General features: G+C 42.1%; 1 protein-coding gene across 1 annotated transcript in view; it reads right to left on the bottom strand.

Moving 5' to 3' along the window:
* The window catches only part of ITPKB (inositol-trisphosphate 3-kinase B), a 103640-nt gene extending 85118 nt beyond the window's left edge, over positions 1 to 18522 (bottom strand). The window contains exons 1-2 of the mRNA XM_070734320.1: positions 18211 to 18522; positions 6845 to 8689 (exon numbers count right to left, since the gene is read on the bottom strand). Of these exons, the coding sequence (XP_070590421.1) occupies positions 6845 to 8518 (1674 nt within the window). The 5' untranslated portion in view covers positions 8519 to 8689; positions 18211 to 18522. The remainder of the gene's footprint in view (positions 1 to 6844; positions 8690 to 18210) is intronic.
* Between the last annotated feature and the right edge of the window lie 7971 nt (positions 18523 to 26493).

Genomic DNA, 26493 nt, shown 5'->3' with positions numbered 1-26493 from the left:
ATATTTAGACAATAATTTTAAAAATGCTAATAGCAAATGCAAAACTATAAATTTTAAAAAGATATTGCTTGGTAAGTTTATTATTTATGTATTTATTTATTTACTTTTCATATTTCTAAACTGCCCAGGTCCCTCAAAGAGAGGCTCTGGGTAATGTGCAATATAATATAACCCATAAATAAAAAAGTATAAAATTAACATTAAAATAAAAAAATGAATTAGGGTTAAAAATAAATTAAATATCAAAAGGGAAAGAAAAATGCTAAGATGGCTAATTAACATTGGAATATAACAGGTGGGGCGAGCCAAATTTTAACCCCTTTGCAGAAGGCCAAGAGACTGGGAGCTTCCATGTCCCGTGTAGGGCATTATAGGTGATGAGCAACACCTTGAACTGGACCTGTAAATAAACTAGTATCCAGTACAATTCACAGAGCATTATATGTGTCCCTTCTTTGGGCACCCAGTGTGGCTCATCCTGCCGCTCTCTGTACCAGCTAAAGCTTCTGAATACTTTTCAGAAGTATCCATGTAGAGTGTGTTTTAACAGTCCAATTGGGAAATCACCATTTTCTGTATAGATCACGGATTTCGAACTCACCATATCACATTGCCATCATGTGATGTTATGTGGTGTTTTTCCCCTTCGCGGAGCTGGAGTGGGCGGGGCATCTGACCCGCGGGCAACCAGTTTAACACACCTGGTATAGACCATAATGTAGAAATTGTTCTCAGGATCTAGATGCATGAAATTATTTCTAGCAGATAATTAATCAGGCAGTTTTTTAATCGTGGAAATACTATGATATGCTTGCAGATGCATATATTAAAAATTCTTCATACCAAATAGGCAAAGGGGGCAGAACCCAAGTATATGAACACCAAGATAAAATCAGAACAATTTTCAGTCCCAATTATACTTTATGTTTTCATACATTCAGAAGATTGGTTTGCTTGGAAACATTTTTGGATTTTGCAAAGATTTGGAACTATCATCAAAACTGCGTCTTAGATATTGTGCTTCATCATATGAAAACACTGGATGGGAATAATTGAGTGGATTAGACTGCAGGTTCAATTTCCCCATAATTTTAAGATTTCTTCAGTCTGGGACTTTCAGATGTGTTGGAATGGCAATATTCAAAATTCTCAACTACCCATTAGCTATTCTATATAGGAGCTGTGGAAATTATAATCTCAGCATATCTAGAATTTGCCACTTTAGGAAAAACTCGTTTAACAGTATTGCAGAGCATATAGATTCGATTTCGAGAAAGTAAAGGAGCACAAGTATAATATTTGTCTGCTTAACCAGCTGCACTTTTTCTGCTCCATAGTCCTTTTAGAGATAAAATTTTTAACAATGTCCCTTGCTACAAACACTGTATAAAAAAGAAATTCTTACACAATTCGTGACATCATAGATTAGTGATTGCGAACCTTTTTTTCCTTGGGTGCTGAAAGAGTGTGTGGGCATGCTATCGCGCATGCACAAGTGACCACACCCATAATTCAATGCCTGAGAAGGGTGAAAACAGCTTCCACCGCCCTCTGGAGACTGGAAACGGTTCCCCAATTTCTAGTGGACCAGTAGGCTTGTGTTTCGCCCTCCCCAGGCTCCAAAGGCTTCCCTGGAGCCAAGGGAGGATAAAAACGCCCTCCCCCACCCCCCTCGAGGTTCTCTGGAAGCCAAAAGCGCCCTCCCAGAACCTCTGTGCGAGACAAAAATAAAAAATGTTGGAGCTGAGCTAGGGCAACGGCTCGCGTGCTAGCAGATATGGCTCCGCGTGCCACCTGTGACACCCATGCCATAGGTTCGCCATCACTGTCATAGATTGTCAGGTTGGATTCTAATATAACAAGACCAATAGAAAGCTTCTTTCTCAGAGTAATCTTGGTAATCCTATCTTCCCCTCACCAGATTTTAAATATTGTGTTGTGGTTATGATTTAAGCATGATTTACAGATTCCGCCACAACTGGATAATCTTTCAATATATAATGAATATGTACTGAACCATAAATAATAATTTACAGCAAACTATAATTGCTAGATTTACAAAGCACACTAAACTAAAACCAAGAAACCATGTAAATTAGTTATGGCTTAGTTAGAAGTGTGAACCCAGCCATTAAATATTCTAATAGGTGGGCAATGCCTTGCCTTAAGATATAGTGATATCCAGGTACGCAATCCAATGTCCCTGTATTTGTACTTTAAAATGTCCAATTGTATAGTATCTGCACTAATCTTCTTAGCTTTCTTCCCTTACCCACAAGATAATAACTACAGATTCTTCCCTCTGAATTTTTAAAAAAATATTCTGTTTTGATTTCATTCCATAAAGCTCAAAAAATGTGGCAAATCTCAAAATGTGGTACATGCTGTACCATACATAGTGACAGACTTATTTTAATATCTGACCAGATGAAAAATGAGTACAGTATTAGCAAATTTATCATATATATTGGTGGAAATCTCACATGCTTTCACAGTATGTTCGTATGCTTGCAACAGGAATTTCCTGAAGCTGTGAGGTAACTATATTTTGTTAACATGTTGTCTCAGATATATATTATGCAATTTCCCAAAAACATCAAATGGTGAATTACAGTAACTTCACAACAAAAATAATAAGTCCTATGGCATCTTAAAAGTATTAAATATACTCTAATCTGCTCATGCTCTTACTAAAGCATCCAGAATACATTTCAATAAATTTCTAAACTAGGGAATTACATCCCAGCAAAGCAGCTTCTACTTTGACAGTAATGCCTATCTTTGCAACAGCAGCCAGGTTCACACATATTACGTTACAAGATCATGTATTTAAGCATGTTATGATAAATGAGGGGTATTGTGGTTAAGTATAATGTATATACCACTTAGCTATTAACTGTGAGCACAGAAACATTATTTTTGTTTGTTTATTTATTTATAAATCTGGCGTACTGAGTTATGCTTAAAGTCCAGGAAGCTGCTTCAGAAGTTAAATTTTGAGAACTTGTACAAACCAGAAATCAGGAAGCAGAATGAGGATATTAGGGCATATTTTCTGCACATAAAAATGTTTGATTAGGACTAGAAAAACAAGGGAATAAACCAGAGTTAAATATTAACATTCAGTACTGTGAAATAATTTTTTTAAAACACCAATACAGTATTCCCTCAATTTTTGCGGGTTTGAACTTCGCGAAGTCTATACGGCGGCTTTTCAAAAATATTAATTAAAAAATACTTCAAGTTCCCCCCCCCCATACCACAATTTTTCCCGCCCGATGACATAAGTCATCGCCAAACTTTCGTCCGCTTTTAATAAATAATTTTTTAATAAACTTTAATAAATAAACATGGTGAGTAATAATCTAAATGGTTGCTAAGGGAATGGGAAATTGTAATGAGTTTAAAATGTTAAGGGAAGGCTTGTGATACTGTTCATAGCCAAAAATAGTGTATTTACTTCCACATCTCTACTTCGTGGAAATTTGACTTTCGCAGGCGGTCTCTGGACGCATCCCCCGCGAAAATTGAGGGGACACTGTAGTACAGAAAATCTCAAAACATCATTCTGAAAACCTTAATAAGGAATTACGAACTGTCTGTTCAAATAAAGTTTGCCTATAAGAGAACAATATAAGGTTTATTATCTTAATGGGTGTGTTAGCTAAATTAGTATGTTTTGCTTATCAACAAACACTAGAAACAAACTACAATATAGCTTTCTCCAATGTGATGATTTCCAGGTGAACTGGTATATACTGTAATGTGTAGTAAGCTCAGATAGCTTTGAATACTAAGTTATATATTTATTTATTTATTTATTTATTTATTTATTTATTTATTTATTTGATTTGATTTGATTTGATTTGTATGCCGCCCCTCTTCGAAGACTCGGAGCGGCTAACAGTAATAATAAGACAGCATATAATAATAATCCAATACTAAAAACAATTAAAAACCCATTATAATAAAAACCAAACAGACATACAGACATACCATGCATAAAATTGTAACGGCCTAGGGGGAAAGAGTATCTCAGTTCCCCCATGCCTGGCGGCAGAGGTGGGTTTTAAGTAGCTTGCGAAAGGCAAGGAGGGTGGGGGCAATTCTAATCTCTGGGGGGAGTTGGTTCCAGAGGGCCAGGGCCGCCACAGAGAAGGCTCTTCTCCTGGGTTCCGCCAAGCGGCATTGTTTAGTTGACAGGACCCGGAGAAGACCCACTCTGTGGGACCTAACTGGTCGCTGGGATTCGTGCAGCAGAAGGCGGTCCCGGAGATAATCTGGTCCGGTGCCATGATGGGCTTTATAGGTCATAACCAACACTTTTAATTGTGACCGGAAACTGATCGGCAACCAATGCAGACTGTGGAGTGTTGGTGTAACATGGGCATATTTGGAAAAGCCCATGATTGCTCTCGCAGCTGCATTCTGCACGATCTGAAGTTTCCAAACACTTTTCAAAGGTTGCCCCATGTAGAGAGCGTTACAGTAGTCGAGCCTCGAGGTGATGAGGGCATGAGTGACTGTGAGCAGTGACTCCCGGTCCAGATAGGGCTGCAACTGGTGCACCAGGCGAACCTGGGTGAACTCCCCCCTCGCCACAGCTGAAAGATGTTTCTCTAATGTGAGCTGTGGATTAAGGAGGACGCCCAAGTTGCGAATGATTCTCCCCCCAGGGTAATGGACGGACAGATGGAATTGTCTTTGGGAGGCAAGACCCACAGCCACTCCGTCTTGTCTGGGTTGAGTTTGATTTTGCACTGTGACACTGAATGTTGGACTGTACATATTTCTTTGTCCCAAACCACAGAATACTTAATATCCTAAGATTGGAAGTTAGTTAACTATATTGATGTTGCCTCTTAGACAAATATACACATTTCAGAATGAAAAAAAGCTATCATCATCATTTCCTCTAATCTCCTTCTATTGAGGACCTGTATACTGCATGAGCCAAAATGAGGGCTGTATGAGAATATTTATGGACACCTTGCATCCTGGAAATAAATTGTTTCAACACCTACCCTCAAAACGTTGCTATAGAATCCTGCACACCAAGACAACTAGACAGAAAAACAGGTTTTTTCCCCAAACGCCATCACTCTGCTAAACAAATAATTCCCTCACCACTGTCAAACTATTCACTAAGGCTGCATTACTATTACTACTAGTTTTTCCTCATCATTCCTATTACCCATCTCCTCCCACTTATGACTGTATACTGTGACTTGTTGTTTGGATCCTTACAGTTTATATTAATATTGTTTCCTGAATGCTTATTAGAATCCTATGGCAATCATTAAATGTTATAACTCATGATTCTTGACAAATGTATATTTGATGTACACTGAGGGCATATGCACCAAAGACAAATTCCTTGTGTATCCCATCACACTTGGCCAATGAAGAATTCTATTCTATATTTATTTATGCGATTTATATCACAAGATTCCAAATTATATGCTACTTATAGCTGTTCATAAAAAGCCAGAGCTAATAGAACCGGAGAATGCTTGGCACTTGTTCTGGCTTTTTATTTCAGAGTTACAGCATGAAACACCCCCAGTTAATAACAGCTGATACATTTCTCAATAATGAAATAAAATTGTGTGGCAAATTGGCAACTTTTTAAAAAGTAACAAATAGTCATTCTTCCTATTTATTCGGGATAAATGTTAACAGCTGAAACTCTCTGCTCTAAGGAAAGCCTTAAAATTCAAATTAGTAATACAATATGGTTATCTATCCTCATTTTTTGTTCAACCCATGTGGTATTTGATTATGAAAAGTTGAACCTACAGCAATTATAGGCCTATATGAGTTTAAAATCATCATACTAGTTGCAAACAGTATTACCACTATCTCATCTCTCTTTTCAGCACTGTAGTAGATTCATACAAAACCACTATTGTATAGGTAGTAAGTTTAAATAACACTTTCCCCTAATTTAAATTAGTTCTTCAAATGGAAATCTACATTGCAATCTTGGTCCTCAAATAAGCCATCTGATTTATATACAGATAATGATAATGGAAGTAGGTATCTAATGTCCAAAGACTTCTGCAGTACATATGAATTTTTCAAATGATATTTTTTGCTTGCATAATGCTACCCTTTGTTAGAGCAGTCAGCATGTATGCTTGTTTAGAAGAATTAGAAGGTCAAGAATGTCAAGGAATTTTGATTTAAATCAGTAGTTCTTTGACTTTAGTGATTTAAATAATGAGTTAACCATTTTCTTTAACAGATTTTGCAAGGGGCAGGAGCCAAGTCTCCCTTATCTCTGGATTTCATTTGAACTTTATGATTCTGTTTAGATTACACACTTATTTAGGAATAAATCTCACTGGGTGCAGAATGTGGCTGCAGAATGCTTCTCAGCAGATATACACAGAATTGTGCATTAAATTATTAGACTTAATCAATCGCATCTGTTTTGCCACAAAAAATTAGATGTAATCCATTTATGCTCCCCCCTCCCCCACATCCCAAAATCTAATTTCATTATGTTGTAGTTCTTTCCATCAATAAATTCCATGCCAGTTTCTGGATTCCATAATTGATGGAATGGTCCCTTAAAGTCACCTGGAACTGAGATACAAGTTTTATAGTTCAGTTTGCAGACTTAATGCTTTTACTGTTTTTCATTTTTAACGATGTAAGATCAACAGAACGAGTCAAATGCAGGAAAAGTTAATATCACCGAAACTTAATTTTTAAAAGACCATTCTTTTTTTAAAAAAATTGTTAAGGGTATTCTATTTTCATTAAAGATTGTCAGACAAATTTTAGCCATACACCTGGCTCTCCTAATCATCTGAGATATCGCTTACTTAGAACTTACCACTCTGGGTTTATCCAGGGTCTGCAGGAAGGCTGGATTCTGGTCCAAGGATCGCTCAGGATCACTGGAGATGTCTTCTTCAGACTCTTCCCAGGATGAGGAAAAGCCAGTGGAAGAAGCTGAGGAAGAAGACAGCTTCCTCATTGGCATGTCCTTTGGTGGAGCTGCTCCTGTTTTTTCCTCTTCCTGAGCATCAAGGTCTGTCACAATAACAGCAGGAATGTTTGTACCTCCACAGCAGCCCCCACCTTCCACTAGGGACCACCCAGGTTGGGGCAGTGCTGTAGAGATCCCCGAAGGAAGCTGCTGTTCCTGCAGCCCAACAGCATGGGCTTCAGCCATAATCTCAGACAAGGACTGCTTCTCAGAGAATGTCAAAGCGAACAGACTGCTGCTACCCTCCTTGCTGTCAGTCCTGGCAAGGCAAGGCGGGTCTCCTGGAGGGAGAGGCTTTCCAAGGGGCATCTCCATGGCTCCTGAGCCCTGCCCTCCAGAAAAGTCCCTCCTCCACAGCCCAATTTCTATGAAGCTTTGGTTCACACAGCAACCGCTCACCTTGCTTGACCCTTCCAAAAGTTGTGCCTGGCCTTCCCCTGGCTGCCTCGTGATGGTGCTCTTCTCACCAGAGCCCCTCACAGTTTCCTCACGGCTTCTCCATCTCTCCATCTCTTTGGAGTCTTTTTCTTCCTGAGGCTCGCTTCTCAATTCAAAGCCCTGCCTCCCAACAGGCCAGAGATCCCTTTCCCCCTGCCCGGACTCCAGTGCCCTGGAAATCCCATTCACCCTCCCCGTCTGGTTGGAACTGGGCCCTTTCAACAAGGCACATCCTTTGTCCACTGGATCCGAACTCCCCATCTCAATTGGGCTCCTGCTCTCCACCTCTCCTGAACCCTGGGCCCCAAAGGTCTCTTTGGCCTTTGACTGCATGGCCTTTGGGCACTGCTGCTCTGTGAAGAGTCCATTTTCTTTCTCAACAGGAGAGCGCCAGTCAGTTTCTCCTTTGGGGGCCACCTGTAGTATATGAGCGTCCCCAGAACCCTCCTCTGCCTCCTTCTCTACGGCCTTCCCTGTGGTTTCCAGTCGGAACCACAGTTTATCCAACTCCTTGATTCCCTCATCTATCTCTTGTTGCCTCGACTGGGTGTCCTGCAAGGGGCAAGGCCGGCTCGGGGAAGAAGGCGACTTGCTCCTGGGCAGGCGGGGACTCCTCAGGGGGAAAGGGGCGGCCCCCGAGCCGCTCGCCTGGATGTGCGCCTCGAAGAGCCCCACTTTCTCCACCACCTGCACGTTCTGCAACTCCCGCCGGAGTACCCGGGACGTCCCGCCAGCCTCTTTCCAGCCGGGCGAAGGAGACCGGCTCTGGGGACTGGCCCAGGCGGGGCTGCCGAGCTCTCGAGGGGACTGCAAAAACGGCGGCGGGAAGAGGAACGCGGTGGGGGGGGAGCCGCCGGGACGGCCGCCGCTGCCCAGAGGCGAAGGGCAATAGCTGCTGTGCCTCTCGCTTCCCCGGACGGCTTCGGGCGGCCCTGGTCTGCGCGTGGCAGGCGGGGTCTTGCTCCGGCCTCCTCCTCCTCCTCGGCGGCCCCCGCCCTTCTTCTTCTCCTCCTCTTCCTCGCCGCTCTTCTTCATTATCACTAGGCTGTTGAGCGCGTAGCAGAAGACGGCCATAGTCATGGGTCCGGCCGCCGGGGGACAGGCTCGGCTTCCTCCTCCTCCGCCTCCTTCACCCAGGTCGGCTTCTGCCGGACGGCCCACGTCCTCTTAGGAGGGGGCGGCGGCGGCATCGCCCTGGGGACGGGAGGCGCGCTGAGGCGACGGGCAGACCCAGGGCCACGGCTCCATAAACTGCATGGAAAGAAAAGAAAAATAAAAGGGTGAGGGAGAGAGAGAGGCGCGACGGCGAGCGCGCGAAAACGGAGAGTACTCAAACGGGCCCCGCCGATTGGCTAGGGGGGAGACAACGGCTCGACCAATGGCTGCAAAGCTTCTCGCTCCTGAGCCCGGCTTGCTAAACCGCAAAGGTTCAGCGGAGTCCAGCTCCGCCTCTTTTTAAAAAAGTTCATCCCGTCGATCAAAGGAATAGCATATTAACCTGAATCTTTGCAATAATCCAGATTCTAATTTCCATGCCAAGCTCCGGTCCCAGGAGGCGCGGATAAGAGAGAAGGATCCTTTATGTGAGTAATAAAGCAACGATGGGAAACTAAACGTAAACCGCTCGAAACTCGGCTGCAGAAAATGTGACTTCAAGCAATAGAATGATCAGTGCCTGGAATCCACTACCTGATTCTGTGGTTCCTTCCCCAAACCTCAAAAACTTTAACCTTAGATTGTCTGCAGTCGATCTCTCCCGGTTCCTAAGAGTTCTGTAAGGGGTGTGCATAAGCGCACCACTGTGCCTACCTTCCCTGTTCTACTGTCCTATTGGCCTTTTTTTATCATTACTTTTTACTTATGTTTATACAAACTACTACTAGCCTATACATGTTTGACAAATAAATAAATAAACAAACAAACAAGCAAGCAAGTAAATAAATAGAATAGAATAGAATTCTTTATTGGCCAAGTCTTTGTCTTTGGTGCATATGCTCTCAGTGTATATAAAAGAAAATACAGATTTGTCAAGAAACGTGGTACAATACTTAATGGTTGTCATAGGGGTCAAATAAGCAATGAAGAAACAATATTAATAAAAAATCTTAGGACACAAGCAACAAGTTACAGTCATACAGTCCTAAGTGGGAGGAAATGGGTGATAGGAATGATGAGGAAAAAACTAGTAGAAATAGAAGTGCAGACTTAATAAAAAGTTTGACAGTGTTGAGGGAATTATTTGTTTAGTAGAGTGATGGCGTTCGGGGGGGAAACTGTTCTTGTGTCTAGTTGTCTTGATGTGCAGGGCTCACTAAATACCTAGTATCCCCAGATTGCCCCAAGGACCCTTTAGGAAGCCGACAAAACCCGTTTCCTCATGTCTGCTAAAAAGTGACAGCACAGTTTCTCGTCATTTTAACATTGAGAAACACATCATGTGTTGTAACTTACCCCACTCCCTTTGGTGATCTAAACTCCCTCAAAGTGCTAAATGCAACGGTTGGCCACAAACCTTATCAACCTTGAAGTCAATTTTACAACCATACAGTTGAGAGGAAGAAGAAAAGAGAAAACTAGAGGGAGCGTACAGGCCTGTGATGGCTATAGCAACATAACTTAGAAGCCAAGGCTTAACATCTATTTTCCAGTAAAATAAATAAGCAAATAACACAATTGATAGGTGAATTAGAAGAATGCCTCTGAGCATGTGGGGGGGGGGGGGAATTATCTCTCAGCAATAACAATTAATATATGTAGGTGTCACAGGGTAATGGTAGGAGACTGAATTTGGGTCAGTCACCCATAGATTTACTCTTCCCAGCTTTTGGATTCAATGTGGAGCCCATTTTAAGGGAATAAATAGAAGCTACTTAATGCAAGAAGCTTTGTAAACAAAATACCATAATTTCTCCTCTTACTAAATACAGCTATAAGAGCCAGGGTGGCGCAGTGGATTCTGAGTGCAGCACTGCAGGCTACTTCAAGTAACTGCTAGCTGTAGTTCAACAGTTCAAATCTCACCACGGGCTCAAGGTTGACTCAGCCTTCCATCCTTCCGAAGTGGGCAAAACAAGGACCCAGATTGTTGGAGGCAATATGCTGATTCTGTAAACTGCTTAGAAAGGGCTGTAAAAACACTATGAAGCAGTATATAAGTCTAAATGCTATTGCTATATTTGACATTATATTTATCTGTGAGACCGGGCAGGCTGAATTTCTCTTCATTGGAACACATACTTTGGGGCTGTTCTGTGAGTCATGTTTATGTGGTGCCTTTCTATTGACTGATTGGTATGTTGATGGCTGGCATTTGGCTATTGTTTCTTTGTGCTGCCAAGCCCTTGGCTCCTATAATTCCCTGAAGATGGGCCCCAGCATAAGTCCCAAAGTTTGCACGGGTAAATCTCTAGTCCCGGTGACTGGCCCAAATTTGATCTCACAATCAATATTCCCTATGATGGAAAAAAGCTCAATGGCAAGAAGATTGGTCTTCTTGGTCTCCTTAAGTTGGTCTTAAATTCAGATTTGTTTTATAAAAGGATAAAAGTATGACTAAAGCTACAAGTTCGCCTTCTCGGGGTAAACCCCCAAGAGGACACTGAGATGGTCAAGAAATGGAAAAGCTTGAGGTGGTATATTGTAAATTAGTAGCCAATTACCCACATTCTGGCTATGAGTCAGAAAGAAACAAAAATAGGAGGGAAGGAAGTAGCTAAGTATCAGAAGATGCTCCATGAAAATAAAAGAGCAAGTGGACTAAATGTGGGTTTTCTCTTGGGAGGGTGGGAAGGAGAAGTCATGGGACTTAGGAAAACCAAAACTTACTACACAGATTTTTTCTTTTTAAAACAAAAATAACTATGGAAAGGAATGATGGAAGACCTTAAATGCTGGCTTGGGAAGTTGTGATAAGTAATGATACAAGTCTCATCATTATATGCTCTATAAATTGCATTTGAGAAAATGAAAAATAAAATGTTATAATTAAAACAATAGTATCCATAAATATTTGAGACTAAAGGAAGCAGAGCTGTAGCTTTTCTTGTGAATTCATTTTTTTCTGTGGTGGAACAGTATTGTGTAGCAACACTTTGCTGTTTTACTTTATTGCTTTTTACATAACTTTACATAACTTTCAACTGTATCTGTGCTCATTTTTACTTCCCATTACAATACAGTATTGCCTAATGGGAAGATACAAAATTTGTACCTTTCTTACTATTACTGCACCCTCTCCCATCATTCCTGCTAGTGATGGAGAGTGAAGGAAATTGGAATCATCTTGAAAGTCACAACACACATTACTGTCTTTTGGGTTAATTAATTTTTGAAACTTTCAATAAATTGTCTGTTTACTGAAGTTGTTGGGATTATACAGGTAATCCTTAACTTATTAACAAAGTAATGACAGACCTAAAATAGTACTTCTGACCTGGCACAGTTGGGCTCTTTCCAGGGTCAAGTGATTGTATTATGGACATCCAGCAACTGGCCTGCATTTATCACCATCTGAAGTGTACTACAGCCACGTACTCACAATTTATGACTTTTTGCCTGAAATAAGTGTTTACTTTCGGTTTCCAGCAGAAAACATTCATTGCAGAGAAATGATTTCTTAATGACCACAGTTTTCGCTTAACAACAACAGAATTTATGTTAAATTAAATTAACAACTACTGCAGAAAGGTTTGTAAAATCAGGCATGGTCACACGATGGCTGGCATGATTTACATCAGTAATTTCATGCTCAATTATTTGCAAGTCAAAAAATATGACTGTATTCTGTATTAGAGTTAATTCTACTGAACTGAGTGGGATTTATTTCTAAAATTTGACAAAACACAATATATAATTATTTCCTGCTGTAAGAATATACAGTATACTGTAGTTCTATTAGTATTGCATATTTTAGTGTATATTCGGAGTGAGTGGCATATAAATCTCATAAATAAATAAATAAAATATATGTGCTATGCTATTTATGTATTGTGTAAATGTAGACATATCTATAACCACATAATATCCATCTGTGTGGTACTGCTTCTCCAAATATAACAACACCTCTTATTTTTGTATCAATTATATGCTAAGAATTTTCATTGACCCAACAAGACAGTAATGCTATGGCAAATGTAATCGTTTATCTGTCATTCTGTGTGCTAGTTTTGGAGATTTATCCATCTACTTGCCTACAAGAATAACGTGTAGATTTTTTTACTTGCTAATAGGTTTGCCTAATTATTAACTCTGCTTTGAATATTTAAGTTTCTATTCCAGTAATGGCGAACCTATGGCACGGGTGCCATAGGTGGCATGCGGTGTTATATCTGCTGCCACATGAGTTGTTGTCCTAGCTCAGCTCCAACATGTACGTGTGTGCCAGCCAGCTGATTTTTGGCTTGCACAGAGGCTCTGGGAGGCCGTTTTTGGCTTCCAGGGGTCCTCCAGGGGGATGGGGGAGGGCGTTTTTACCCTCCACTGGCTCCAAGAAAGACTTTGGAGCCTGGGGAGGATGAAACACGAGCCTACTGGGCCCACCAGAACTTGGGAAACAGGCCATTTCCGGCCTCCAGAGGGCCTCCAGGGTGTGTGGGAAGCTGTTTTCGCCCTCCCCAGGCATTGAATTATGGGTGTGGGCACTCGCGCATGTGCGATAGCGCCCGCACATGCTCCTTCGGCACCCAAGGAAAAAAAAGTTTGCCATCACTGTTCTATTCTATTGAAACTGAAGTAATATTACATAAGATCACACCAAAATTACTGGAAAGAATAAACCATAATGAATTTTGAATACAGGATTGCCAAAATGTATTCACATAGTCCACAGTCATAGTCACATGGTCAAACAATGAGTTTTGTAATGGACAAATAAGACAATAAGCACATGTAGGTATAATATGTAATGTACTGTTGGTCTATGCACTTTTTCTATGATGTTCCTTCTATACTGCAATATTCATTTTATAACCAAAATTGATATATATTGATATTCTTTTTAATGTCCACTTAGAAGAGTGAGGAACCTGATAACTTTAGGCAATGATATTTGAGTAAATAAAACAACATAATGTGTAATATATACTACGATTATTTTACAATCTTCTATCCACACTGGATTTTTCAACCAAGAGCCTAGTAGTATGTATGTATGTATGTATGTATGTATGTATGTATGTATGTATGTATGTATTTATTTATTTATTTATTTATTAGATTTGTATGCCCCCCTCTCCATAGACTTGGGGCGGCTCACAGCAATAATAAAAACAATGTACAACAAATCTAATATTTAAAATATCTAAAAAACCCTTATTTAAAAAGCAAGAACATACACACAAACATACCATGCATAAACTATATAGGCCTGGGGGAGATGTCTCAATTCCCCCATGCCTGATGGCAGAGGTGGGTTTTGAGGAGTTTACGAAAGGCAAGGAGGGTGGGGGCAATCCTAATCTCCGGGGGGGAGCTGGTTCCAGAGGGTTGGGGCCGCCACGAAGAAGGCTCTTCCCCTGGGTCCCGCCAGATGACATTGTTTAGTCGATGGGACCTGGAGAAATTCTTGAAAGGGGACTCTCAAAGGTGCTTTTTCAAGAGGCAACTGGACTTTGTTTTTCTTTGAAGATGTTTTGCTTCTCATTCAAGAAGCTTCTTCAGATCTGATTGGATATTGAGGAATGGAAGGAAGTCAACGAAGCGGTGGAAGTGATGTGCCGGTGCCTGGAGGCTGTTGGGGCCTGGATGGGTGTCAACAGACTCAAACTCAACCCGGATAAGACGGAGTGGCTGTGGGTTTTGCCTCCCAAGGACAACTCCATCTGTCCGTCCATTACCCTGGGGGGGGAATTATTGACCCCCTCAGAGAGGGTCCGCAACTTGGGCGTCCTCCTCGATCCACAGCTCACATTAGAACAACATCTCGCAGCTGTGGCGAGGGGGACGTTTGCCCAGGTTCGCCTGGTGCACCAGTTGCGGCCCTATCTGGACCGGGACTCACTGCTCACAGTCACTCATGCCCTCATCACCTCGAGGTTCGACTACTGTAATGCTCTCTACATGGGACTACCTTTGAAAAGTGTTCGGAAACTCCAGATCGTGCAGAATGCAGCTGCGAGAGCAGTCATGGGCTTACCCAGGTATGCCCATGTTTCACCATCACTCCGCAGTCTGCACTGGCTGCCGATCAGTTTCCGGTCACAATTCAAAGTGTTGGTTATGACCTTTAAAGCCCTTCATGGCACTGGACCAGAATATCTCCGAGACCGCCTCCTGCCGCACGAATCCCAGCGACCAATTAGGTCCCACAGAGTGGGCCTTCTCCGGGTCCCGTCAACTAAGCAATGTCGGTTGGCGGGCCCCAGGGGAAGAGCCTTCTCTGTGGCGGCACCGGCCCTCTGGAACCAACTCCCCCCGGAGATTAGAACTGCCCCTACTCTTCCTGCCTTCCGCAAACTTCTTAAAACCCACCTTTGCCGTCAGGCATGGGGGAATTGAAACATCCCCCCCCCCCCTGGGCACGTTGAATTTATATATGGTATGCTTGTGTGTGAGTCTGTTAGTTTGTGGGGGTTTTTAAATCTTTAAAATTTTAAATTGTTGATTACTTACGATTTGTCTTTTTACATGTTGTGAGCCGCCCCGAGTCTTCGGAGAGGGGCGGCATACAAATCCAAGTAATAAATAAATATTCCTTGCAGACAGGTGGTCATTCGCCTTCTGTCCAGTTGTCTGCAAGGAATATAAATCCTTACATTCCCCACCATCCAGTCAAAGCTGAAGAAGCTTTTGCAGCGAGAAGTAAAATGTCTTTTTAAAAGAAAAACTAGAAAGTCCAGTCACCTATTGAACAAGCACCTTTGGGATAACCGTGACCTGGATGACTAAGAATCGCCATAGACATTTGGAAGGACTTTTGATAAAGACATGGGTCTGAATACGCTTTTATCAGAAACATGAAAAATCATGTTCCCTACCCTTGATGATCAAGGTAGACATGGAAATGTGTACTTTTAAAGTTTTTGTTTGTTTTTAAGTCTCAATAGCTGATATGCTGGTTTTAGTGGAGGATAATTCTACTTTAAATAAGGTAAATATGCTAGAACAATATTTAATATTTCCCCTTTGTATTGGTTTTTTTCAATTCCCAATAGGTATTTCCATGAAGAAACTAATATGGTATTCAATTAAAATAGAAAAAACAAACAAGTTTTAACAGCCTCTCATCCTGCCCTATGATCCTGATTGAAAATGCCTTGCCCCATTTGTTTGTTTGTTTAATTTATATGCTTCCTGTCTCCCTATCCCGAATGACTGTAGGCAGTAACCTACAATAACTTCATTGCTATAACTCTTGAAGATCAAAATAATTGGACTCCAGTATTTTTTTTTAATTTGGCTTCTTATCAGTGGATGTAGGCCGCAATAAATTTGATACAATTCTTTCCTGTATTTTTTCCTACCCATCTTAAATAACAATATATTATATCATTTATTAACAACCATATAATATTTTTTAAATGCTGAGATCTTACTAAATCTTAGAAATATAAACATTACAGAATCCATTGCCTTAGCCTCTTTCTAATGAAGTAAACATTAGCATTGCTAGAGTTACTCTTAATATTTCTAAGGCTAGGTGTGGCTTGTCTAGTTCCTTTAGATAGTACACTAATTTGGAATAAACTAGAAAAAAGTAGCGCCTTTCTTTTAGCTATCATCTGGATTGTTTTGCTACTTTAATTCAGTGATTTGCTTTTCTTTTATCCTACTGAGTAATCTTGTGCAGCTACATGAGTTTGTAAAGTTGTTGTTGCCCTTTGAACTAAGACTATGCTCTTTGTAATTTATTTCAACGAGTTTCTATTATATTGCTTCTTGGAATATTAATAATTACATGCCTCCAGTGGCAATGTTTTACAACTGTATAGCGAGCATAGTTATATTTATAATTTCATGCACATTTCTTTAACTTTTCACTGACCCATTTTTAAAAAAGTTTTCTTGAATTTCTGAAAAAAGGGTTTATTATCTCAGGTGTCTTTATTCATCTTTTAATCATGTTTCAAATAATATTTATTTCTCACACTTCCCACATTTGCCATGTCTATGCACACAATAGTGCACAAAGTAAAAGGATTGAGTAAATAGGAAGTGCGGTAGCCCTGTAGGGCAGTGACTTATCTACTGGAAGAAGTAGCAATCGTGTTCAACTCTTGCACCCTTGGCAGTTTCTGTCCCTGAAACGGGTTCTTAAAATCGCACTGTTTGTAAAAACCGTGTGCCCAGTATGACAGCGGGAAGACAGCGGCGTGAGTTAAAACATTCTGCAAACTTGCTGGTTGCGGCTGGTTGTGTGTTTGTGTGCAAGCCGAACCCTGTGATGCGTGTCTTGCCCTCATATTATATGGAGGAAACAAATGATGGCAATCTCTATGGAGACCCGAAGATCAGGGCTCCAAGTTTCGCTGGTCTCTGCAACAAGAGTCCATTTAGTTTCTGAAGTGCTTCTCTTGCTATATGGAAGAGAGCTGAATGATATTTTGCTGCCAAGACTTAACTGTTGTTCATAAAATCATACATCATAATATACTCCCTGTCAGTGACTACTTCACCTTTAACAACAACAACACAAGAGCACGTAATAGATACAAACTGAATGTAAATCGCTCCAAACTTGACTGCAGAAAATACGATTTCAGCAATAGAGTGGTCACAGCCTGGAACTCATTACCTGACTGTTGTTGCTTCCCCCAACCCCAAAATCTTCAACCTTACATTATCTACAATTGACATCTCCCCTTTTCTAAGAGGTCTGTAAGGGGCGTGCATGAGTGCACTTTTGTGCCTAATGTCCCTGTCCTACTGTCTTATTATCCTTCCTATGTACTACCTTCTACTTATGTTATGTTATGTTAATATGTACTGTAATACTATACTTGTTTGACAAATAAATAAATAAAAATAAAGATAGTTTCGGTATGATTGTGCTTGTGTGCATCTGTGCGTGTTTCTCTTTCTGTGTCTCTGTGCGTTTCTGTGTGTGTGTTTGTGTCTGCTTTTGTACTACAATACTATACTTGTTTGACAAATAAATAAATAAAAATAAAGATAGTTTCGGTATGATTGTGTTTGTTTGTGTGTGTGTGTGTTTTTCTTTCTGTGTGTTTCTGTGTGTGTGTGTGTTTGTGTCTGTGTGTGTGTGTGTGTTTCTCTTTCTGTGTGTATATGTGTGTTTATTTATTTGTCAAACAATTATAGGGCGATAATTTGTACATATAAAACATTAGATAAGTAAAGATAAAAAGTAGACATGTGTGTGCGTGTGTTTTTCTCTCTTAATCTCTCTCTGTCTCTCTCCTTGTGTGTTTGTGTGTCTTCTAAACTCCGGCACCGATGGAATTTATCTGGAAAAAAAAACCAGCATGCCAGAAGCGCCCCCGCCAAACAAAGCGCTTTTACGCAAGCCCTCAACAACGGAAGCTGGCTGCCCAATTTGACTTAGGCACTTTTCAGAAGGAGCGGTTCGAAGCTCGGGGTTCCCCCCCCCCCCCGCTTACTTACCCATACCCTAACACCTGATCCCCCCCCCGCCCGCTAACTGATCCCAACCTAAACCAGGTCTTTGTTTTTTTTCCTCCAAGGAAAAAAAAGCGACCGCTTTTGAAGCAAGAGTTGGAGCTCAAGGAAAGCAAGAGAAGCGCGCTGTAGGATTAGGATGCGCGCAGAAAGGAGCAAAGGTTGCAAGAGGGAGAAAACGGAGAGGTCGGTCATACCTGTCCGGGGGAGATCGGTGCACCTTGACTATCCCATGGCCAGGGGGGGAAAAACACCTCCGGCCGCGAAGACGCGCAAGACTTGAAAAATTGCCTCTCAAAACAATGTCTTCCTCCAAGATTGTTTTAACCGTCTCTCTCTTGTCTCCGCCTGCGGCGCGTAACTGAAACAAAAAAAAAAAAAACCCGAGCAAATTCTGTTGCTCGGCTGGATCGGTAACTTTTATTATTCCTGCGATTATAGTTGGTTTTTTTCAACCGTTCAGCCGCCGTGGATCGTTACTCGCCTTTTCCAACATCGCCCGTGTCGTTGGGCTGTTGCTTCAGCGTTTGTTGAATGTGCAGGAGGGAGGGGAGGGGGGGTTGTCGGAAAGCAGGAAGGAAGTTGTGAGCCTGTCTGGGGTTGAACTCAGCGGAACAAGTTTCTTTTCTTTACTTTTTTTCTTTTTTTTCCTATTGCTTGGCAGGACCGATGGAGGGAAACATTACCAAAAAAAAAAAAAAGTTTCCATTGTTAAGCGAGCTAAGAACAAAATCTGCTCCACCCTTTGTGGGTTAAAGATACATCGTCCATTTCCCTCCTCCACCACCACCACACACACTCCTTGTTCCTCCTTACTATGTATAACTTGCTTCAGCTATTTAAAACCTTTTTTTTAAATGCTCCAGCTTTTTCAGGAAGAAGATGAGAGGCTGGGGGTTACTGCTTTGCAGACCCGACCTCCCTTCCAAAGGCCTTCAGAGATCAAGTGTAAAACTCTGACCCATGTGAGATCATAGATATTTTCAGGTATAGTAACTACCGGTAACTATAGTGACTAAAGCTCTACATGGCATCGGGCTACAATACCTTCAGGACCGTCTTCTGCTGCACGAATCCCAGTGACCGATTAGGTCCCACAGAGTTGGCCTTCTCCGGGTCCCGTCGACAAAACAATGTCGTCTGGTGGGATCCAGGAGAAGAGCCTTCTCTGTGGCGGCCCCGGCCCTCTGGAATCAACTCCCCCCCCCCGAGATCAGGACTTCCCCCACCCTCCTTGCCTTTTGCAAACTTCTGAAAACCCACCTTTGTCACCAGGCTTGGGGAAACTGACATACCCCTAGCTGTTCCATTTCATGTATGGTTTGTCTGAACTGTATGATTGTTTTTATAAGGGTTTTTAAATTGTTTTTAATATTGGATTTGTATCTCATGTATTATTTATTGTGAGCCGCTCTGAGTCCTCGGAAAGGAGCGGTATACAAATCTAATAAATTATTATTATTATTATTATGTCAATACAACTCAGCAAACGAGATCACTATGCTGGATTTCGTATTTCATCACCAGTCGGGCGCTTCCCAAGCACCTAGGACTGCGTGATATAGCAGCGAATTATGTTTGCCGATCCCAGTAAAGTGGCCTTTTCCAATTGATAGATGGAGATTTTGTCAATTCCGATGGTTTTCAAATGTCCGCTGAGATCCTTTGGCACTGCGCCCAGCGTGCCAAGTACCACTGGGACCACTTCCACTGGCTGATGGCAGAGTCGTTGCAGTTTGATTTTTAGATCTTCATATTTCACTAATTTCTCATTATTATTATTATTATTATTATTATTATTATTATTATTATTATTATTATTATATCTGTAAATCTGTTAAGAGCCTAAGGTTTCATCTTAACTTTTCAGATTAATTTTAATTATCATGGGAGAGGTGTAGTCATAGTGTTACACATTTAAAAGGGAAAGTGGCCCTTTAAAAATATATTCACTCTCTTTAAACCAGTCAAATTACCTGCTGCCTGAAGGGAACTCCAAATTTGTTTTATCACAGAACTGAATAAAACTAAACACTGGGGAAGCCAGCTACCCTCCCTTAGCCCAACCTAATTCACCGGGTTCTCATTCTGGGGTTAAAACAGGAGAACGAAGTGTTATGTATATCCCACCATGAGCTCCTACACAATAGCCAAGGTGTAAATCTAAGAAATAGATAAATATGTTTTCATATATTCCACTGTTTGTTTGTTTTTTAATAATTTTTAATTAAATTTTATTTACATATGTACACAATAACAATACTGTACAAAAAAACAGTACAATACAATACAGTACAGATACATAAAATTAAAAACATAATGGGAAGTGGACGAATGAGCAACAGATCTGTATAGTAATATGAAACTATGTATTCTCTATAGCCAATTAGAGGCAATTCAGATATTCCACTGTTTGGTCTGCAGCTGGAACTCTGCAATTACCCCAACAAAAGGAACTTTTCACATTTGAATTATTATTAATTTAAAAACCAGAAATTAAACACACAGATCTTAAAATCCTATTCATATGATTCACTTCAGATCAAATATGAAGAGGCTAGTGTAATATACTTGAATCTAAATGCAGTGATCCCTCGATTTTCGCGGGTTCAAACTTCACGAAACGGCTATACCACGGTTTTTCAAAAAATATTAATTAAAAAATACTCCACGGTTTTTTTTCTATACCACAGTTTTTCCCACCCGATGACATCATACGTCATCACCAAAAGTCACTTCTCTCTCTCTTTCTCTCTCTTTCCTGTCATTCTCTGCTTCAATCATTTTCTCATTTCTCTTTTTTTCTCCCCTTTTTTCTATCATTTCTCTCTCTCTCTACCTTCCACTCTCCCCCCTCCTGCTCTCTCTCTCTCTTTTTCTCACTTTCTCTCTCCCTCTCTCCTTTCTATCTCGCTCTGTCTGTTGCTCTCTCTCTGTGAGAATGCCTGCCCCGCCTCTCCTGCAGCCCCCTCGCTGAAAGCTGGGACGAAAGCACTCTCAGCTAAGGGACTGCAAGAGGGGTGGGGCGGGCATTCTCAAAGCGCTCAGAGCGGCTAGCAGCCGAATGAGGAGGACGAGAAGCTGTAGCCGCCAGCACTGCTGCAGGAGGACCCGTGCCCCAAGAAAGCTGGTGAGAGGGGCGGATCGGGCGGGCAGGGGGTAGCGGTGAGGGGGCCAGAGGCGCTGGGGGGGTTGGGGGCGGCCAACATTCAAAACAATCTTTGCCAGCCTCCGCACTTTCGTCGCTCCCCGCCCCCAACTTCAAGCCCGGCTCCTTGTGCAGCCTTGGAAAAGGGTGCGCGGGGGTAGTTTTTGGCTGTCCATAGCCAAAAATGGTGTTTTTACTTCCGCATCTCTACTTCGCGGAAATCCGACTTTCGCAGGCAGTCTGGGAACTCAACCCCCGCAAAAATCGAGGGATCACTGTAATGGGAGCTTACCCCGCAATATGTATTTTTGGATCTTCTGTTAGAAACTATTCCACCTTCCTATTTCAAAGAAAGAAAAGCGATATTAGAAGCCCCTGTGATCAGCTTTCCTTAGAAAAAAACTTCTATTTGACCTGGAATTATCTCCATATGACATTTAATTTTATGGATCTCCCAAAAATGTATAAATCAAATCAGAAAATATTGGTGGAATTATACAGTATACAGACATGTGCAATGTGACATACATTAACCTAAAATCATTCCAAACCTAAAATCATAAAATAAGTCTCCGTTAAAAAGAAATAGGAAAGATGCCCTGTATTTCCAGATTACTACATAAAATGTGGTCATTTTTATCTCTCAAGATTTGAACCGGTAAGTAAAAAATTGGTCTATGACACTTATAGTAACATGAGGGGGAACTACAAAATCGGAGCAATGAGAAATTGCTATACAGTGGTACCTCGAGATACGAGTTTAATTCGTTCCGGACCTGGGCTCTTAAGTCGAGCAGCTCTTATCTCGAACGACTTTTCCCCATAGGAATTAATGTAAATAATTTTAATTGGTTCCAGCCCTCAAAAAACTCACAAAGTTAGTCTAAATTATGCAGAAAGACATGTTTTTAATGAAGAAATGTACATGTACATATAAATGAATAATGAAGTTTCTTTCACTTAACTTGTAAACTTTCTTAAACTTTTAAATTTACATATGTTCAACTTCTCTGCCACCCAATCCTGTAGGACAGAGGTCCCCAACCCTTTTTGCACCAGGGACCGGCTTTAAGCGATCAAGAGAGGAATGGGTGAATGAATGGACGGAGGGTGGGAAGGAAGGAAGGAAAGAGGGAAGGGACAGGAACAGAGGAAGGAAGCAAGGAAACTTATGAAAGGGGAGAGTAAGAGAGGAATGAGTGAAGGGAGGGAGGGAGGGAAGAAGGTGGGAAGGAGAAAGAAAAGAAGAAATAGAGGAAGGGAAGGTAAAAGAGAGAAAGAAAAAGAGCAAGAAAGAAAGAAAGAAAGAAAGAAAGAAAGAAAGGGGGAAGGGACAGGAACAGAGGAAGGAAGCAAGGAAACTTATGAAAGGGGAGAGTAAGAGAGGAATGAGTGAAGGGAGGGAGGGAGGGAAGAAGGTGGGAAGGAGAAAGAAAAGAAGAAATAGAGGAAGGGAAGGTAAAAGAGAGAAAGAAAAATAGCAAGAAAGAAAGCTGCAAGCACCCCCCCCCCCGAGCCCCCTAGGCCGGCTGCAACCTTTTAAAACACGCGTGCCGCTTCGCAGCTGTCTCCTGAAGCCGAACGCGGAAGTTAGCGTTTGGCTTCAGGAGACAGCTCCTTGGCGCTTGTATCTCGAATTTGGGCTTGTAAGTAGAACAAAAATATATCTCCCCTCCCAGCTCTTATCTCGAGTTGCTCGTAAGTAGAGCAGCTCTTATGTCGGGGTTCCACTGTATATCTTGGATTACATGATTCAGACTCCCATAGCCATGAGAGCAAAGTCCCTTACATTTAATTATCTTATGCGGAAGGCATTGTATTTTTCAATTAAGCCTATTCTGTAATGAGCAACTGTTATATGGAAGAGCAAATCCATTGATTTTAGATTTTTTTTAAAGGTTAAAAAAATTGGAGTCAGTGACATTGGTTGCCGATCGGTTTCTGAAAGTGTTGGTTATGACCTATAAAGCCCTTCATGGAATCGGACCAGAATATCTCCGGGACCGTCTTCTGCCGCACAAATCCCAGCGACCAGTTAGGTCCAACAGAGTTGGCCTTCTCCGGGTCCCGTCGACTAAACAATGTCATTTGGCGGGACCCAGGGGAAGAACCTTCTCTGTGGCGGCCCCGACCCTCTGGAACCAACTCCCCCCAGATATCAGAGTTGCCCCCACCCTCCTTGCCTTTCATAAGCTCCTTAAAACCCACCTCTGTCGTCAGGCATGGGGGAATTGAGATATTCCCTTCCCCCTAGGCTTATAAAATTTATGCATGGTATGTCTGTATGTATGATTGGTTTCTTAAATTGGGGTTTTTTTACATTACTTTTAATATTAGATTTGTTCATATTGTCTTTTTACTGTTGTGAGCTGCCCTGAGTCTACGGAGAGGGGAGGCATACAAATCTAATTAATTAATAAGTAAATAAATTCAACTGGTGATTTACTTTTATTTATTTTCAGAAAAATTGAGTCAATTTAAGGCAGGAATTATTGGTAGATGTGTTCCATTCACCCATTCTTATATGCATTTACTTGTTTGACTTACGGGTTTACAACATAATTTGGATTAAAATATACAAATATGTAACACTCAGAAATTAAAACAAAATCATGCAATATAAAGCAATAGTAAATTCTGGGAGTCAGCCATGCCAAAAATAATGTTAAAATACATCCGGAGAGACAGTGTGTCCGTTATAACTTGAAACTGCTGAGGTAAAACTGCTGCAGTTCAATAACACTTAGCGGACTGCAGGTTCTCCATCCCTTCAAATAGCCTGTAATATTTTGCCTTCAAGGTGCTACAAGCTACTCTTCTTTGATATGAAACCCAGATATTGGGTTTTGAACATTTCTTATTTAATAAATTCATGATTGAACCTTGTCTTTTTTCAAAGCATAGTTAGATGATTGATCAATCCGAATTCAGAAATTTGCCTCCATTATATGAGCCACCCCGAGTCTTTCGAGAGGGGCGGCATACAAATCTAATAAATTAAATTAAATTAAATTAAATTAAATTAAATTAAATTAATCTAGTCTGGAATGCCAAGATTATGCATTAGGGAAATAAATTGTAACCTGTGAAATTTGTGCCATAAATTCTATCCTGAATGTCATGTGATTTACTGTTGTTTTTGTACAGGTTTTCTCTTTGGTGTAGGATCTGCAATGACTAGCAAGCCACTCTTTGCAGGATCAGAACCACATTAAGCATAGTTTTTATTGAAACGTTGCCTTTCTGTTGAAACTGTCTTTCAGGCCCACATTTCCAGTGCAGTTTACATTAGCTGATAAGATCCAGGAAAACAGTTTGCATCAAAAAAAAGGCAATGTCCAAAACAATCAAATCTGACATTTTAAAAACATCCAAATGAAAAAGCCTGGGGAATATGCACACTGAGCAATATGTGTCTGTCATAAATCAACATCCTCATGCTTGCTCTTGGGCTGCAATCAGTTATGTATATGTATACAGTGATCCCTCGATTTTTGCGGTCTCGATTTTCGCGAAACGCTATACCACGGTTTTTCAAAAAATAATAATTTAAAAATACTCCACGGTTTTTTTTCTATTCCACGGTTTTTCCCACCCGATGACGTCATACGTCATCACCAAGAATCACTTCTCTGTCTCTTTCTCTTTCTTTCCTGTCATTCTTTCTCTTTCTCTATCTCTCCCCCTCTTGCTCTCTCTCTTTTTCTTACTTTCCCTCTCTTGTTTTCTTTCTCTCACTCTTTCGGGCGAGCGGCGGGCGGGCGAACGGCGGGCGAGCAAACGGGCGGGCGGCGGGCGAACGGCAGGCGGGCGGGCGGCGAGTGGCGGGCGGGCGGCGAGTGGCGGGCGGGCAGCGAGTGAACAGGTGAGCGGCGGGCGGGCGAGCGGCGAACGGTGAGTGAACAGGCGAACGGGCGAGCGGCGGACGGGCGAGCGAACGGGGGAGCGGCGGGGGGAGCGGCGAACGGCGGGAGAGCGGCGAGTGAACGGGAGAGTGGTGGGCGGGCGGGGGAGCGGCGAGTGAACGGGCGAGCGGCGGGCGAACGGGCGAACGGGCGAACGGCGGGCCGGCGGGCGAGCGAACGGGCGAACGGCGGGCGAACGGCGAGTGAACGGGCGAGCGGCAGCCGGGGGGGCGAGCGGCGGGCGGGCGAGCGGTGAGTGGCGGGCAGGCGGGCGAGCGGTGAACGGCGGGCGAGCGGCGAGTGAACGGGCGAGCGGCGGTTGGGCGGGCGAGCGGCGAGTGAACGGGCGAGCGGCGGGCAGGCGAGCGGTGAACGGACGAGCGGCGGGCGGGCGAGCGGCGGGCGGGCGAGCGGCAAACGGGCGAGCGGCGAGCATGAGTGAACGGGCGGGCGGGCGAGCGGCAAACGGGCAAGCGGCGGGCGGCGGGCGGGCGAGCGGCCGGCGGGCGAGCGGCCGGCGGGCGGGCGGCGAGGGCGCGCATGCGCAGATGGTGTTTTTACTTCCGCACCACTATACCGCGGAAAATCGATTATCGCGCGATAATCAAGGGATCACTGTAGTCTCTTCTGAATAACCATATGGGTATTGCCAATCTCCTTTTTAGAGGCTGTTCAACTCTATTGCTTCAAAAATGATAATGGTGAAAAGCAACACATTAGTTTTAGAGGTCCTGTGTCTGCAACTATAGGTAGAGCTAGAGCTGAAAGGAGAGGGGGGAATTGAAGATGCTATTGCAGTGGTACCTCTACCTAAGATCGCCTCCACTTACGAACTTTTCTAGATAACAATCGGATGTTCAAGATTTTTTTGCTTCTTCTCAAGAACCATTTTCCACTTACAATCCCGAGCTACCGAAACTGTAACCAGAAAAGGGAAGGAGAAGCCTCCGTGGGGCCTCTCTAGGAATCTCCTGGGAGGAAACAGGGCCTCCACCCTCCCTGTGGTTTTCCCAATCGCACGCATTATTTGCTTTTATATTGATTTCTATGGGAAAAAATTGCTGCTTCTTACAAACTTTTCTACTTAAGAACCTGGTCATGGAACGAATTAAGTTTGTAAATACCACTGTATTTATTAATCAAATTTTTATGGTCACCCATCTTCTCTCAAAGGGGTCGCTGTGCAGCACACAACAATAAATTTAAAAACAATTAAAAGAAATTAAAATATTCATATAAGAACAAGCACATTGAACAAAGCAGTGGAGAAATTGAGGTGAAATCATTATCCAATTATATAGAAAGTACGCTGTTGTTTAGTAGTTAGAATCCAGCATTAGTCACAATCACAAAGGTCACACATTATCACATCTTACTGCTTTTTCTCTCTCTCAGCAAATCTACCTCACGAGGTTTTGATGAGAATA

The sequence above is a fragment of the Erythrolamprus reginae genome, chromosome 1 (genome assembly GCF_031021105.1).
Source record: "Erythrolamprus reginae isolate rEryReg1 chromosome 1, rEryReg1.hap1, whole genome shotgun sequence".
Taxonomy (NCBI): domain Eukaryota; kingdom Metazoa; phylum Chordata; class Lepidosauria; order Squamata; family Dipsadidae; genus Erythrolamprus; species Erythrolamprus reginae.
This window is presented reverse-complemented; position numbering and strand designations above follow the sequence as displayed.